The sequence below is a fragment of the Macaca nemestrina genome, chromosome 14 (assembly GCF_043159975.1).
Source record: "Macaca nemestrina isolate mMacNem1 chromosome 14, mMacNem.hap1, whole genome shotgun sequence".
Classification (NCBI taxonomy): domain Eukaryota; kingdom Metazoa; phylum Chordata; class Mammalia; order Primates; family Cercopithecidae; genus Macaca; species Macaca nemestrina.
Genome location: NC_092138.1, coordinates 3,152,345 through 3,170,475, shown reverse-complemented (window position 1 = coordinate 3,170,475; position 18,131 = coordinate 3,152,345). Strand labels below are relative to the sequence as shown.

At 40.2% G+C, this 18,131-nt stretch overlaps 1 protein-coding gene across 4 annotated transcripts in view; it reads left to right on the top strand.

Moving 5' to 3' along the window:
- Positions 1-4,198: 4,198 nt before the first annotated feature.
- The window catches only part of LOC105498909 (contactin associated protein like 3), a 242,009-nt gene continuing 228,076 nt past the window's right edge, over positions 4,199-18,131 (top strand). For 2 of the 4 annotated variants that reach the window (XM_071077490.1, XM_071077489.1), the window contains exon 1: positions 8,561-8,767. In XM_071077490.1, the coding sequence (XP_070933591.1) occupies positions 8,683-8,767 (85 nt within the window). In that variant the 5' untranslated portion in view covers positions 8,561-8,682. Of the gene's footprint in view, positions 4,257-5,187; positions 5,281-8,362; positions 8,768-18,131 lie in introns of those variants that run through there. The other 2 variants (XM_071077491.1, XM_071077492.1) reach the window with 2 other exon arrangements.

The following is an 18,131-nucleotide window of genomic DNA, read 5'->3' as shown; positions in this document are numbered from 1 at the left end:
CAATGTTTTGCTCCCACTCATAAGTGAGAACATGTGACATTTGGTTTCCTGTTCCTGTGTTTGTTTGCTTTGTATAATGGCCTCCAGTTCCATCCATGTTGCTGCAAAGGACATGATCCCGTTCTTTTTTATGGTTGTGTAGTATTCTGTGGTGTATATGCACCACATTTTCTTTTTCTTTTGGTTTTTTTGAGATGGAGTCTCGCTCTGTCATCCAGGCTGGAGTGCAGTGGCGCGATCTCGGCTCACGGCAAGCCTCGCCTCCCGAGTTCAAGCCATTCTCCTGCCTCAGCCTCCCAAGTAGCTGGGATTACAGGCACCTGCCACCATGCCCAGCTAACTTTTTGTATTTTAAATAGAGACAGGGTTTCACCATGTTAGCCAGGATGGTCCCGATCTCCTGACCTCATGATCCACCCGCCTCCGCCTCCCAGAGTGCTGGGATCATAGGTGTGAGCCACCGTGCCCGGCCTATGCATCACATTTTCTTTATCCAGTCTACCATTGATGGGCATTTAGGTTGATTCCATGTCTTTGCTATTGTGAATAGTGCTGCAATGAACATACACATGCCTAGGTGTTTATGGTAGAATGTTTTACATTCCTTTGGGTATATATGCAGTAAAGAGATTGCTGGGTAGAATAGTAATTCCGTTTTGAGTTATTTGAGAAATCACCAAACTGCTTTAGACAGTGGCTGAACTAATTTACATGTCCACCAGTAGTGTCTAAGCATTCAAAAAGGTGACTGTTTTTGTTTTTGAGACAGAGTCTCACTCTGTCACCCAGGCTGGAGGGCAGTGATGCGATCTCAGCTCACTGCAACCCCTGCCTCCTGGATTCAAGTGATTCTCATGCCTCAGCCTCCTAAGGAGCTGGGATTACAGGCATGTACCACCACGGCTGGCTAATTTTTGTATTTTTTTGGAGATGGGGTTTCAGCATGTTGGCCAGTCTGGTCTTGAACTCCTAACCTCAAGTGATCCGCGTGCCTTGGCCTCCCAAAATGCTGGCATTACAGGCATGAGCCACCGCACCCAGCCTCAAAAGTGTGATTTTTTAAAGAGGAAATCAAATACATCAAAATTAACTTATATCTGAAAAAAGAAACTTAATAGACCAGTACTTTGATATTTGATTCAACTAGAGCTTTCATAAGAAAACTTTAGGGCTCCCTAAAATGGCTCTTTGTAGGATTAGTACAATTGGCTGTGTTTTTGTTTAAGGGTAAAATTTACCCAAGAATGTAGAGCTTTAAAATTTATTTGCTGGCCGGGCGCGGTGGCTCACGCCTGTAATCCCAGCACTTTGGTAGGCCAAGGTGGGCAGATCACAACATCAGGAGATCGAGACCATCCTGGCTAACACAGTGAAATGCCATCTCTACTAAGAATACAAAATAAATTAGGCAGGTGTGGTGGTGGGCACCTGTAGTCCCAGCTACTCGGGAGGCTGAGGCAGGAGAATGGCCTAAACCCAGGAGGCGGAGCTTGCAATGAGCCAAGATGGCGCCACTGCCCTCCAGCCTGGGCGACAGAGCAAGACTACTTCTCAAAAAAAAAAAAAAAAGAACAAATCATATGAAACAAAAAAAAAGCAGTCCTAACTTGAACGTGAATCTGTATTTAACGGCAACTACACTTAGGTGTTTATGAGAGAATACTAAAATTTCAAAAATTTACAATGAACGCTTAAGAAAATAAACATATTGGCACAAAACTGTTTGAACCACTTTATTCAATATTTATGTGGAAATTGTTCTGGCATAATTTCATTCTACACTGCTACAACAGGAAACTATAGGAACATAAGGACAAAATGCCAATGTTTAACCACAGCCTTTCCTGGGAAACATAATATGTTTAAATAGCCTTTAGAGACAAAGAAGAGTCTATTTAATTTATGGAATGAAAAGAAATGTGACAACAAAGCATTTTGTAGTCATGGTTATCAGTCTTTGAAAAAGTTCTTAATAGGATTTGGGTTTATTTTAATTAATGAAAATAAAATATGAATAATGTATTGAACTCAGTATATTATAGCAGTGGGAACTTTTCATAAATTATTCTCAAATAATTTTCACAAGCTAATCAAAAAAGATATAATTCTGTTTATTATAAAAAATGGGATCCAAGGTTTTGAGAGAACTTTAGTGTCTTGCTATTGTCTGTAAAGTCTCCTTCCAGACCATCTCATTTCCCTGAGTCACAGACTTTCTGAAATATCAAGTGCAACCAAGTGTGTTATCACTTCAGGGTCATTTTTGTTTGCTTGTTTTCTCCCTTTCTCTCTCTCTCATTTTTTGTATCCTTATACCCGGCAGCAGTTTCTTTGAAAATTTGGACCAGAAGATACGTAACAAGTTGTTCTGCAGAAGTTCTTATCTGATATTCTTAGGGAGCTATCCTGCATGTAATCTTCATTGTTTTTCTCTACCATCATGTAGGCATACTCAGTGTAGACTACCACAACCCGGATACCGCTCTGCTTAGATTTACAATCTCTGCTTAGATTTGCCACTGCAGAAAGTGTAGCAGTTTCACTACATATGTAAAAACGACTGCGTACTTGTTTCTAGCTTCCAGATTGCACATTTACAGTGTTTACAGAAGCAGTAACTACTCTTACCAGTAGGAGATGAATTACACACTCCTTCTCCTTCTATAATAAGAGTTATCTACCTTCTGGTCAAAGTGCTTCCTTAAGGCACTTTGAAGCTCATCTGCTGGCAGGCATGAAGCACGCTGTTCCCCGGGACTTCAGAAACTGGATCTACTCAAGGCAAAACAATCTCCGCTTCATTGTATTCAGAAATTCAGGCTTGCCATGAGGCTGTTTAGTGTTCTGAAACACAAATGCTGGTAAATCTAAAAATTCTCCCAAACACGTATCTACCAATTTTTGCTCCTTAAATAGGAACAGTATTTTCTCATATCCTTAGATTAGCTGAGTTAAAAAGATGCCCCAACATAGAGTCTCATTATTTGAAGCTTGAGTTTTAAAACTATAGCTTTATCCTTGCCCTGTGAGAAAGGCATTCTCTAGCAATCCATTCAAGCAAGGATCGGTTTTCAGTTTAGATAAAACTACAAAGTGAATAAATTCACTTCTGACATTTAACTAATGCTTTTCTTTGCTCTCGCCTACCCCTACACTCCACCCCTTACAGTATTTGCCTCCTCTCATTCTCCCCATCTCCAGCCCAAATCCAGATGACTTCTGCTATATTAAAGTTTGCTTTCAGGAAAAGATCTGAAATCCGTAAGGGGTTTCATACTAAATATTGGCACACTTCAGTGGTAGAACATTGATTTGCTGAAGTCTGGGGTTGATTTCCTAGTCCCTAAAATCACATTCTAACTGTGACTACCTGTTGTTTCTTTAAGTTTAACATAGATTTAGGGTGAGACTTACATTTTTCTATAAATGAAAACATTTGGGAGAATCTTTCTTTCTTCCTTTTTTTTTTTTTGAGACGGAGTCTGGCTCCATCGCCCAGGCTGGAGTGCAGTGGTGCGATTTTGGCTCACTGCAAGCTCCGCCTCCGGGGTTCAAGCGATTCTCCTGCCTCAGGGTCCCGAGTAGCTGGGACTACAGGCACCCCCTACTATGCCTGGCTGTTTTTTTTGTATTTTTAGTGGAGACGGGGTTTCACCGTGTTAGCCAGGATGGTCTCGATCTCATGACCTCGTGATCCGCCCACCTCGGCCTCCCAAAGTGCTGAGATTACAGCCACTGTGCCTGGCCAAGAATGCTTTCTTTCATACATGAGCACATATGGTATTTTATGTATCAGCGTTAATGTTCCTTATCAAATATGCAATCAGGGGCTCTCTATAGAATCAATTTCAATAAAACAGATAAGCAATTTTTTAATGGAATAGCCAATGATTATAATTTTCTCCTCTTTTAACTTTTCAATTCTTCCCAATTAGCCAGTGATAAGAAACTGGAAAGAAAATGTCAGCTTACTTACCATTTATTCACTTGTTGTTGTTGTTGTTTTAATCTACTGTAGTTTGGAAGGATTAGATTTTAGGCTAGCTTATTCATTTCACAAAAATAATTTACAATGCTTTAATAAAGAATATTTCCCTTTGTATTTCAGCTCAACTTAATTCCCAATTGGCTCTGAAATGTGAGAATTGTTTTCCTAAAATATTGATGGATGTCAGAAGGCCACAAGAAGTGAGACCTCATCTTTTTTTGCTCTATGAGAACATCAATCTTTCTATTTTTGTGAAAAATAAGGAAAGGTAAGTGGACTCTGGTGATTTCCTGATGTTGAAGTTAATACAAAGCTCCATTCAAAACTACGATATTCAGCACTATTAATCTTTCCTGTTAGTATAAATAGAAGAAAGAGTAACCTATTTGACCTCAAAGTTCTGGTTTAATTTCTAGCAAGTATGATTACTTCAGTTCATAATTTAAAAAATAAAAGTTTTAGATTTCTATTCTAAGCCATTACTTTATAAATCGTTCGTTAAAGAACATGAATGCACAAAACAAAAATAAACTTTTTTTTTTTATTTGGTAAATGTTAATGTTCTAGGATGTGCTGGCCATTCTTTGTGGAGGTCCTCAGAACCACCCTCTACCCTTCCAGCCCCAGTGTCACCCTTCCTGCCCGAGTGTCACCCTGCTCCCCTCCCAGCTGACTTCCAGTTGGTTTTGGCTAATGAGACACACCCACAGACAAAGGAAGGTTTCAGAAACCAGAGCTCAAAAAGTTTCTTCCCTACTCACTCCTGTTTCCACACTCGGACAACTTGTTTTACTTCTATGACTACAGCTCCTGCAGACCTTTCTGTTCCTCGGCTGCTGCTTTCTGGGGATCTGGCAACAACCTTTCCTCCCCCTGCCCCTCTGCTGCCGGTGGCAAAGGCTTTCTGCTATTGCTTGTCTTTGGGTGCCACAACGTCACTAGGGGGTCCCTTCACTTTTCTTTACAGCTTGTTCCTTTAAACTATCTGAGCGAATCATGCTTTCTTTCTGGGCCTTGACTAATGCAGTAGTGTTTTCAAAAATCTGATTAATATCACATTGCATTGCTTAGAAAAATATCATAAGAAAAATAATTCTTTGAGAAGTAGCATATTTGTGAAAGTAGATCTATTTAGGAATTAAAGTGCTATTAGATTGGCAGGCAAATGTGGTTATATTTTTGTATTCTCTATTTTATAGAACTGAAAACTAAGTTCTAGCTTAGACTGGAATGCGCATGGTATACTACAAAGAGAGAAGATAAAATTGCAGGATGAGAGTATAAAGTACAAGGTAAAACCTTATTGAAACAAAGTAAGCACAACTCTATATGCTGTATGTGTTTACATATAAGAAGAGCCAAGGCTGAGTGTGATGGCTCACGCCTGTAATCTCAACACTTTGGGAGGCCAAGGCGGGTGGATCACTTGAGCTCAGGAACTTGGAGACCAGCCTGGGCAGCATGGAAAAACCCTGTCCCTACCAAAAATACAAAAACTTAGCCGAGTGTTGTGGCGCTCACCTGTTGTCCCAGTGACTCAGGAGGCTGAGGCACAAGAATTGCTTGAACCTGGGAGACAGAGGTTGCAGTGAGCGAAGATCACACCACTGCACTCCAGTCTAGGTGACAGAGCGAGACTCTGTCTCAAAAAAAAAAAAAAAAGAGGAAGAAGAGCCAAAACAAGGATACACAAGGACACATACCAGCCCGTCAGCCTGTTATGTATCATTGGTTACCTCAGTGGGGTTGGGGTGATGGTAGTGGCAATTATTAACACTATCTTTATACAATTCTTTTTTAAATGTTCCTTTTCTAATTCAAAATATTTAAGAACAAATTTCAAAAGACTCTGTCTTAACAAACACTTGCATTCTTATAATCCAGAAGCTAGTCATCAAACCCACCTCAGTATCATCATTTGTTCCAATATAAATATACTCACTTCCTAAATATGTGCTATTACAAAGTAGATCTTATTCCCTTCTTATTCTGGTTGAATCATGCAACCATTATCCAGATTGAAATAAAAAATGTCTTTATTATCTATGTTAAGGTTAAATAGAAGGTAAGTGAGAAGTTTCAAAGTTTAAATTGCATTACCACGGAAAGTAGGGAAGAAAGGAAATAAAGTGGCAACGTATAAAACATTTATATCTGTGATATTTAATATTTTTTCTGGGATATCCAGTGTTCTAGTTACATCAGCCACCTCGAATTTATGCCTTCATTTGTCCAGGAAGTGTGTAGTGTGTGATGATTGTGACGGATGCTTCTCTACTAAGCAAAGTAATTTCTAGAGCCTCACTACTCTTAGTCTGCAAAGTTCATTGCCAGCATTATCATCACAGCAAGTGTCTATGCTGATTTAAATAATAACTTAACCACGTAGCAGCAATTATAGCCACATAAAATGCATTTCATAAAATGCATTCTAAGGACTTCAAGTCCCCTAACCAGAAAACTTAAGTAGAATAAACCTAAATAAGTTTTAAGTCAAAAGCAGGAGAATCAAAACAACAATTACAAGCTTCCTGTCTTAGAAGAAAATGCTGACGCTTATTGCTTTAACCATACAAAATAGTGTATACCTTTAGTAGACATGAACAATTTGGGACAAATTTTGAGTGTACCTATAAGTGTGTAAAATGTATATTTTATGTATTGGGAATAATATTCATAAATCTATTCCTCCAATGTTGTAAAAAATGCATTCACCCTTACTACATTAGTGATTTTACAGCTTAATGAAGCCATTTTTTTTTAATTGCAAATGTCTACCACCGTAGAAGTTTCTTGGCCTTTCTCCACTAAGCCTAACACTTTGAACACCCAAGTTCACTTTTTTTTTTTTTTTTCCTTGAGACAGAGTCTTGCTCTGTCACCAGGCTGGAGTGCAGTGGCACATGTCTGCTCACTGCAACTTCTGCCTCCCAGGTTCAAGCGATTCTCCTGCCTCAGCCTCCCGAGTAGCTGGGACTACAGGCGCGCGCCACCATGCCCGGCTAATTTTTTGTATTTTAGTAGAGACGGGGTTTCACCATGTTGGCCAGGATGGTCTGGAGCGCCTGACCTCGTGATCCGCCCCCCTCAGCCTCCCAAAGTGCTGGGATTACAGGTGTGAGCTACCGCACCCGACCAAGTTCACATTTTTCAAGACTCCTTCTGACGTCTGACAAATTGGTACAATAATAGATTGAGATTTGTTGTTTTACTATAGGTCCAATTTAGAAAATGATTTCCATTTTCTCCCTTTCTATCTCACTGAAGGCAACTGATCTGTCAATCAAAACTTTAGATTTATATTTTTTTTCTGTAATAAAAGAGGTGCTATTTACAGAGTTCTTGTGCAAAAGTAGTTTAAGTGAACCCAATTAATAATTCAAGAATGACTTTGTAAGGTGGTTCTTCTATCAGTATTACATTTGAATTCATTTTAATGAAGAAAAAGCCTTTCAAAGTTCTCTTTCCAAAGGGAAGATTAAAAGCTGTGTCTTCGAGACACCACCTAAAAAAGTTAATATCTTTTTTTTTTTTTTTTTTGGAATCTTCTGGTGGTGGTAATGTCAGTTTGTCAATCTTTGCCCGTCCTGTGAATTTGAGAAGCAGAGGAAGACAGAAAGAGAGACTCCCCCCACGACCCCCGCGCCCCACACAACCCGCCGCCCAGCACACAGCAGGCGCACAGAGTGCAGTGTTAGCCGCTGCTGAATTGAGCTCCTCATCCTACACTTGCAGGGGGCGCTTCTTTGGACAGAAAACTGGAATAAAATTTAAATTTTAGACTTCCACCAAGGCCAGGACTAGGGTGAAGGGACTAACGCACTAGTCTCAGGCGCAACTGTTAAGTAACGCTAATCTTGAATGAATGAAATAGTTTTAAAATTGAATGTAATAGAAAAAAAAAAAAAAAATCCGTGATAGACAAAATATCAAAACTTTAAATAAAGGCTTGCACTCGCACAACCCGGGCTCAGTGGCTTCGCCCTGCTCCTGGCTTGGTTTCCCAGCTTGGTTCTCTACAAGTCAGAATTCCTAGCAAAATCAAAGTGTGCGCGCGCCCGCCCGAGTACACGCCGCAGAGTTATTTCTGCTTCACCTTCCCTGTTTGAACTCAAGCAGGACAGGATTTTCCTGGGTTCGGTGACTAGCGGAGTGATAAAGCCCGGCGTTCTCCACCTGCAGGCGGAGGCTGACGGCGCGGTCTTTGGTGCGAGCCCGTGCACCGCGGCCGCCCCGCCCCGGTGGGAGGGAGGGACGGAGGGAGCTGCCGGTGTAACGGGAGGAGAGCGCCGGGGGAGCTGGGGCGTCCGTCCCGCTCCCTCGCCTCTTGACTCGCGTGGCCGCCGACCGCCTCCCGCGCCTAGTGTCCGGGACGCGCCCGAACCTGCCGCCTCCGAGCCTGGGGCGGCGCCGCGCGGCCCCGAGCGCTCCCGAAAGCTGCGGTGCGAGTCCGCGGGGCCGACCTCGGAGACGCCTGGGGCCGGGCGCTGCTAGGCGGGAGCGTCTGCAGCGGGGAGGCGAGGCTGGGGCTTCTCCCCGACGGGCGGGGGCTGCCAGTGCGTGAGGAAGAGAGCCGGGGACTGGAGAGCGGAGGGAGCAGCGTCGGAGCCGCGCAGGGGACGGGAGTGAGAGCAGGAGCGACGCAGAGCGGCCATCGCCGTGCCCGGGTCGCAGGGCGCCTGGCCCGAGTGAGCATGGCTTCGGCAGCCTGGGCGGTCCTCCAGGTGCTGCTCCTTCTCCCCACTCGCTCTTGGAGCCGTGTAGGAGCAGGAAATCCACGTAAGTACCGCAAATGGTTTAAAAAACTTGCCCTAGGCTATCAGGAAAACTTTGTATTTTTTATTATGGGTAATATTTGGAAGTGGAATTGCAGAACATGTTCCTGAACACAAGGAACCTTAAAAAAATTCTATGGAATTGCAACCCGAAAAAGACGATTTTGTTTACAATAGACTTTCCTCTTGTGGGGTAGTCTAAGATATACCATGCATGTTTTGACTTTTTAATCTATGTATTTGAATATTCATTGAGAAAGTGGACGTTTTCGTAAAACCTGAAAAGAACATCTAAATAAGAGATTAGCCTGCAAATGCTGTCATTTATTCCTTTTTAGGATTGAAACATTTTATAGGAATTAAGTCTAACAGGGAAAAAACTGGCAGACATTACATCATACTGCATCAACTTAGATGTTAGCAGCTTACAGTTTTGCCGACCTTGGCAGCTTCAGAGTTAAGATGCTAATTAACTTCCATGCACTATAGGGACAGAGCGCCTGTAGGCGAAACTAAATTTAAGAACCCCAAATTAATAACCTGCCCTAACTACTAAGGGAATAGCACTTGAACACCCCTGCCTGGAGGCTTGGTTTCTCATAGTAGAAAGTTCTTGCTTAAAGACAAAACTCAGCCAGTCATTTAGGTGATCTTGAAAATTATTCATCTCTGGATGCTAATATTTTACATTATTTAATTTGCCATTGGGTTCCCTGTTTTTTATTTTCCTTAATTTGGTAAACACCTAGGAAGCCTTTGTTTCTAGAGTGGGCTATGATTCTGATATAATGATGATATTCCAGACAGTTGAGCAAATTGTAATGTACCCATATTTTATCACACATAAAAATGTTTACATAACATTACATTTTTTTTTTTTTTTTTGGCTTGGAGTAAATCTCTATCAGGGAGTTGTCTTTCTTTCTTGATTAATCAAACCATGAGACTAGAATTTTTAAAATGTCTTCCTCCTTCTTCTGAAATCACTTTTGTCTTTCAGTGGCATATCCCCACTCTCAACTTCAGCCGCCTCCTACGAAAATCTCCTTTGAAATAAGTTCCATTAAGTGCTAGTGGCCATGTTTGTAAATTTAGATTAATCCAGAATAACCAAGGGTAGCTTCCAGCAGTTCTCCTAAGCTGTCATGAAAAGTTTGCCGTAGCTCAGTGCTGTTCTACCCGTGGGCTCAAGCCTGGGTTCTTCACACACAAGGCACGCACATGGGTTCATGCACTCACTGTGCATCATGATTCAGCTACGCCTTAGTTAAATCCTACACTTGGTGTGCCCCTCCCAAAAACGCACTGGACTCATTTGGTCAGATGCTGTACCGTGTTTCAGATTCAACTTTAATCTGCTTTTGTGAGAAGGCTTTGTTAATAAAACGTGGTTACTTACATCAAATCAAAATCCTTAGGTCTTGTAACGGAAACTGCTGTTTGGCTTAAATATAAACACATAAATGAGTTACTTATAGAAACGCATGCTAGAGTAATTCACCAACCAACTGGCAAAATACAACAACAAGATAAGTCACTAGAGGTCACTCTTACTATTGAATAAACAGGGCTTCAAAAAGACCTTCCTGGAGAAAAGCAAAGCAATGAAATCTGAGTGAGACCCTGGCACCACCTTTCCTGTTTTTATTACATAGTTGTGATTATTTTTTATTCTCAGGATTAGTTGTATTAATAGTCATTTTGCTTGGAATCCAGTGGAAGGATTACAAAGCCCATAGAAATTAAGCTCTTCTCCTTTACAGTGAACATTCTTCTTGGAGGAGGGGAGGGCAGGGACAGATGTTCCAAATGGACTTAGCACCAGACGGGGCTCTCGCCAGTCGCTGAGTGACACTTAGAATTTCAATACTAGTTTTGTGGGTGTTTTCAGTCTTCTTTCGTTGATGAAACTTACTATCCTCATATCTAATAAATTTTACTAATTTTAAATTACCTTTTAGATCAAGTAATTCTTCCAGATAAAACTATGTAACTATAATAATGAGACCACCTTGAATACCAAGAAGAAAGTCAATAAGGACATTGAAAAGTTTCCTTCTCACATAGACACCATGAGTTGCTCACGTTATTCGCAGCTGGTTTTCCAGAAGCACATTGGCCACCCACCAAGGCAGCCTGTTGATGATGGCATGAAATGGCCCTTCATGAGAAGAGCTCTCTAGGCCGGGCACGGTGGCTCATGTCTGTAATCCCAGCACTTTGGGAGGCCGAGGTGGGTGGATCACCTGAGGTCAGGAGTTCAAGACCAGCTTGGCCAACATGGTGAAACCCTGTCTCTACTAAAAATACAAAAAATTAGCCAGGCGTGGTGGCAGGCCCCTGTAATCACAGCTACTCAGTAGGCTGAGGCAGGAGAATCGCTTGAACCCGGGAGGTGGAGGTTGCAGTGAGCCGAGATGGTGCCATGGCACTCCAGCCTGGGCAACAAGAGCAAAACGCAAAACTCCGACTCAGGAAAGAAAAAAAAAAAAAAAAAAAGCTCTCTAAACATTTGGCATTTTAGGGATTATGTGCAGTTTATCTGAATGTTATTTGACCCGACAAATACATGGGAAAACTTTGTTAGGAGGATTCTACATGAGGGGAAATGTTTTCCTAACTTCAGTGCCCATAGACTTATTCTTTGTTTGTTTAGACTATTTTGAATCATCCTGCATACGCTTCATCTTTTTGAGGATACAGTATCCAGAAAGGACTGCATTCTTTGCATTTCACGATAGTTACTGTTAATATAAAAGCAATAAATGTTTCACCTGTTTTTTCTTCTGAACTTTTCAGTGGAAGTGGGTATAAAATTCTGAGGACAGACCCTAGATTCTTGCATTTTCCTTATGTTGTTTTATCTGTTTATCCTTCACCAAAGGACGGGAACAAAGACTTGAACACATCTCTTCATGTTGAAATCATCCTTGTGACTCTGCTGTTTCTTTCTGAACATGAAGACATTGTGATGTGGGAGAAAGGGTGTGGGCAAATCTGACTTCCATTGTAGCTTAGATTAATCAATATTTGTGTCTCCTAATAAGAGTTGGATTAGTCACAATTTAAGAGTTATTTTCTGACTCTCAATTTGTCTCCTTGCCTGAGAGTGAGTGAAAGGTCACGTATTGCTCTCATCGAGTCCCTGAAAATAACAGGAAGAATCAAGAGAATGATTGAACTCTGGGCACTGATCCCAGGGATACACAAACAAATGGCTGGGCAGATGTTGCAGAAATTCCTGTAATTGGTAAAATGCTGAGTAATAGCCTTTGATGTAACTTTTCAGTGGGTTAATGTATTCATTACTTAGCCTAAAACACTTTTAATTTTAATTGCCTCAATTTTTCCCCTAAATGGTTAGGTTTTTCAAGTTTGCCAGCCAGCCTGGGGAAAGAAGGGTAAGCCTACTATAGAGTGTGTGTGGGTTAGTTAGGAAACTCACTTATGATATAAAATGTGTCAGGAAAGATATCTCACAGAGTGTAGGAATAATTATTTTTGTAGATGTTTCGTTTTGGACCTTTTAGTAATACCATTTAAAGAGAGATTCTGCAGATGAGTAACAGACTCTTAATTTTAGTGTCAAATGGTACTCTATAAAAAATGGAGTTCAGGCTTGGTGCAGTGGCTCAAGTCTGTAATCCCAACACTTTGGGAGGCCGAGGCAGGTGGATCACTTGAGGTCAGGAGTTTGAAACCAGCCTGGCCAACATGGTGAAACCCCGTCTCTACTAAAAATACAAAAAAATTAGCCAGGCATGGTGGCAGGTGCCTGTGAGGAGGCAGTGAGCTGAGATTGCGCCACTGCACTGCAGCCTGGGTGGCAGAGTGAGACTCTGTCTCAAAAAAAAAAAAAAAAAAAAAAAAAAAAAAAAAAAAAAAAAAAGGAGTTCAGATGCCTTTATTCATTTTCACCAAACTCTATACAAATAGTACGGAGCATAAGTAGCCCGTGGAAATGATAATCAATTCCAAGACATTGGTTCGATCATGAAAAAAGAAAAATCCAATTACTTGGTATTCTTCTTCCTCTTCCTCTTCTCTCCTCTTTTTGAACAGTTGAGTCCAAAGTCTTTCAGTTCAGCTTAGACATCCATGCTGGGTAGTGGGGAGGCCCAGGGCCATGGCGGAGCATTCAGAAACCAGCAGGGTAAGATAAGCATCCACAGCATAGCAAGGATGGGGACCTGGAGAGACAGGAGACAGCACTGGTGGTGACCTATAGCAAGTTGTCAGAGGTTGAGTGGGGTGAGGAAAGCGGCATTCCAGATTGACAGAGACTGAAAAACAAGGCAACTAAATACTATTCTGCATTAAATGCTTGTGTTATAAAAGACATGATTGGGAATTGGTGAAACTTGAACAAGATTGAGAATTAAATATTGGAGCTTTATCCATGATGACTGTGATGATCATATTATGGTTATATAGGAGATCATCTTTGTTGTAGGAAATGCACATTGAAGTATTCAGGGGTGATACAGCGTATTAGCATAGTTCTTCCATGTTTTCTGTAAATTTGTTTCAAAGTCAAATGGTTACTTTAAAAAACATTCAAAATTGTGCTTAAAGGAAACATGGACCAATAGAAAAACTCAAAATAAGTAAATGTAGTTAAATTGATGCATTTTATCTCAGAGATGTAGATTAAAAATAAAGAGGCTGAAAAAAATCAAACAATTATTGAGGAATAGCAGTTCATTTATGTATGACTCTAAATCAAACTAGCCTGGATTTCTGAATGAAAAAGGTGTAATTGGCCTTGGGATTGTTCTCCATTCTTTTTGGGAAGTTTATTGCCTAGGACATCTGTATCAGTCTTCAAAGTACTTTTTAAAGCTTGGATGTCGGAACGAACCCTCAGACTGACCGTCGCCTGGTCTGGAATGGGCTTCCGCACCTTTGATGAGACTCTTCACTGGAAGGTTGCTTGCCCCAGGCCGGGTTGCTCCACGTTGTAAGAGCATGTGCGAACGCTTGGTTGTACATGATTGTGCACATGTCCTTTTCCACTTGACATATAAAGCATAGAATTGTTTTAAATGTCTTTTGTCAAGGATTTCATATATCTGCTTGATGTGTTGTGATACGGTATAAAAGGAAAGTGTGAAATTCATTACTTATGAGAGCCTTAACAGGCCTACAGTAAATCTATTTTTTGAAAAAAAAATTGGAGTATATGCTTAGCTTTGTTAAAATTTTATAATGAAATGACTACTCTGGTAATAAAAATTTAAAAATACCATAAAGTGGTGGCTAAAAATGATACTGCATGTGTTCCAGTTAATGAACATTTTTGTCATAATAAGAAGAGTGATTGAAACCTAAAAACATTTGGGATTTTAAAACAGTTTTAACCTTATAACTACAGGATTATAATTTAAGGAGCATACCTACTTAATAAGGCAGCAGTTAAAATTATTGCTAAGAATTAAATTACCAAGAGGACATGGTCTAATATGTATTGCCTGGGCTGTGGTTTGAATTACTTTTGATTAAGTATAATCACATTTTTTGAGAGTTTAAAAACAGAGGATATTACTTGCTTCTAATTCACAGATGTGTTTATGAACCACTGGCAATTAAAGCATTTGCAATTGAGGCCTTAAGAAAATTTTAGGTTAAAATCAATATATTGAGTTATGCTTTATAATTCAGTATATGCTTATACTTTATATGCTTTACGGAGTTTTGAATATATAATATATATAATATTATGTTTTTCCAGGAAATATATTTCTTGTAGTTCCTTGACTTACTTTGTAACCAAATCCAATGGAAAAAAGTTATCGAATGTCATGGTTTCTCAGGCAAGTGTAGAGCTAGGGAAATGATATACATACATATTGGGAATCTTTTAAAAGGCTTGGACTTGGTAGCTCAAATCTTCTACAACCTTGAACTTCAACTTTCTGGCCAGCTCAGATTCTTCACTGTCCTTTTAATGTAAAGTCAATGTTTATGGAACACTAGACCGAAATGGAAGGGTTTCTTTGGAAACTGAGCAAGCAATTGAATTAGTCTTTGTCTTAATGGAGTGATTTGATCTAAAATATTACCTGTCAGTTTTAGATATCTATTCAATCAGAGCTGCCTCCATATGCGCAAATGATACTTTGTCTTGGATTTTGAGATGTCTTAGCCCTCAGACAAGCTAATAGAATTTAAGTTGAACCTGGTGTTTTAGGGACAGTTGAATTGTTGGGTGCCCAGGAAAACAGTCACATTTTTCTATAAGTATGTATTTATTTGGCTGGAATGTGGGGGAGGAAGAAGTTATAAGTGAATTAAAAAAACACTGTCTCAATGTCACATGTTAAATTAAATAAAATTACGGGCAGAACTACGTGAGTTTATGATTGCTGCCACTGGGAGCAGAGACTATTTCCAGCTTACATGTATAACAGAAGGAGGGATTTAAAATACAGTATTATGCCTGCCCTGATACAGTTAACCTCCTCCACCTGCTCCCCACACACATATACACACATGCATATCCTCAGACTATGAAAGAAGGGTGTCTCTCAGACATCCTATCTCTAACCCAGCTTCTAACAGGTCCCTGGAGTCTAGTCTTTTTGAACACAGCAGTGAAGATAAAGATGGGGAAAGGGCTTTGATTTCAAGTCCACTAGATACAATAGATTCCTAATTTAATTTCGAAGACAAATCAATTATTAACACAAATACAAAGAGAACAGTATTTTAAGCAAAGCCTCTGTTGTGGGAGATTACCTTTTAAGGTGTCTCCCAATTAGGTTTCCTATTTTAAATGACTTTTTGAAGAATATATCTGTGTAATAGAAATATATTTGATGATTCTCAACTTTAAGAACTTCACGTTTGCTATAATTAAGATATTTATGAATTTATTGTTAGAAGATTGATAGAAAAAGTAATGCAACATCAAATGGGAAAATAAATATCTATATAATAATATATAGCTGTTCAAATATAGGGTTTATGATTCTTGTGCTGATTTGAACTGCTGTCCAACATCAGGAGAAAAGTCCACAGTTGTGTTAAGAAAGCTCTTATAAGCCTATGAAATTTTATAGCACAGGCTGTCACAGAACCTACAGTTTACAAACATTTGTAAAAGGAAAAGTTTTGGGTTCCTCAATAAAAAATGATTTTGCTTAGCTTTAAGAAATCAACTAATTTATCTCTTTTTATTCTCATCCATTAACAATTAAAGGAACCCAAATGGTTTTTAAAAATTATAATAAAACTAAGCTAATATCACATAGATTTTGAGATACTGTGAATAACCATATAAAATAATAATTTGCTATTTTTCATGTATAAAAATAAGCTTAACACGCTTATCAATACATCTTGAACTATAAGAGATTTATTTCAGCAATGTTGCCAAAGGGCAAGCAATGCCTGCTGCCCATAGAAAACTCTGAATTCCCTAAGCTCAGGGCTCCTCACTTGTCATGTAACCCACTGCCTGTGCACACATCCAACTGTGCCCATCCATGTTTCCCCAGAGGACTTGGAGGCAAGGAAATTGATGCAGACATGCTGGTGCTCATATTGTTTGCTATGCTGTAAGTAATACAGTCCTTTGCTTTGACCCAGGAATCTTCTGCCGCAACCATGAAACAAACCGTCAGGCTCATTTGTTAGCTCGCAAGTAGGGTAAAATCTCTCTTCACGGTTCTTCACATGTACTTGTCTGTGCAATGGTCGTCGTCTTCATGAATATAATGATAACATGACATAAGTAGTGAGAAGATCTTACCTATAGATAAGCAAACACTGCAATATAAAAATAGCATATGTCATTTCATAAATCACAGTTGACACATTCTAGAGAAGAGATTGGGCAGCCTTCCTTTTTTGGATGGCACAGTTGATTCTACTGTCCTCATTTCTTCCTCTCTTTTCTGGGATATGTGGAAGAATTGCTGTGACAAAGCTCTTCTCCTGGGTGGCCAGGGTTGATTGTCAATTTGTTTTGTTTTTGGCAGGCTAGGCAGATGTCCTCTACCTCCTTCTTCATGCCGTGTGACATTCATCCCTTTGATTTTCCTATTGTGTTTTATTTAGTATTTTAGAATACTGCCCACATTCCATTCTGGAAAGTCCGCTGTCCCAGCCAGAGTTTTCTTAGAAAGCTGAGCCTGTGATGGGCATTGGTGCAGGTAGCCTCTTCTGGAAAGTGAGCTCATAAAAGAGGGAAGAATGGAATAGAGAAGAAAAATCCAACAACAGGGGACATCACTGAGCTGGTCACTTCTGTGAGCAACTGGGGCATGAACTCCCTGGGAAGCTCTCAGGAAGCTGGTAGAATGTGTTTCACAGCTGTGCCTCTGAGAGACAGTGGTCGGGGGGGAGTGCATTTATCCCGAGTCCTGTCCAGGGATTCAGCACTGCCCTTGGGGCACTGATTCCTGGCTCTCAGGAGAGGAATATGAATGAATGGGTTGAGACTGGGTGTCTGCAGGCATCGCAGAGGTCAAGAGACAAAAAGAGAACTCGAACACTTAACTTCTTAGGAGTAACTTCCTAAGAACGCTTAGGAAGGCACTGCCACATTACACTGTGTGGAGCCCGTTAGCCCAGCACTGGCCAGAGTAAAAGGAGAGCCAAGAAGTATGAGGCAGGGCAGAGGAGGTGACCTGCCACAGTGTAGTTGATAACCATAGGGCACCTTTCTACAAAATGAGTCCATGTATTTATTCAGTTTTAACACATTTACGTTAAGGAAGCAAGTTTTGCCTTCATGCTGATTTCATGGTTACATTTTTCAATATTAGATTCAAACTCCTAAGAAAAGCACACCAGCATCTTCAGTTTTTCTCCTCGGCTTTTCTGAGTTACTAATTCCCTTCCGCATTTGTCCTGCCCCCATGGTACTGTCTTCCCTCAGCCAGGTATGTAACATTTTTCCTATCACCGTGTCTTTGCATATTTTTTTTCCTGAAAAATCCACAATACCTTTTCCCTAATTTCTCTTGGAATACTGCAAACCAAACTGTATGATGCCTTTCCTGACCACACTTCCTCACTTTCATTACTCTTTTAATGGAAAATCCACAATAGGTACCTTTATGTGCCTCTCTTATTACACTGGGCTTATTGTATAGCAGTAGCTTTTGCATATATCACTGTCACATGACTGTGATATAATTGAGAGGCATTTTGTATCACTAGCACCTAGCACCATGCCCAGAATATGATCAGTAGTCAATATCTATAGAATGTGAATAAATGGGTGGCTAGCTCAGATTCATGGAAACACAGGGAATGATGAGACTGAAGTAATGGGTCAGCAGAGTTATAGCATTCAGGGTAGTATTATAAAAATAAAACTGAGAAGCCAACTTTGACCTAAAAGCCCCTTTACTTTTACA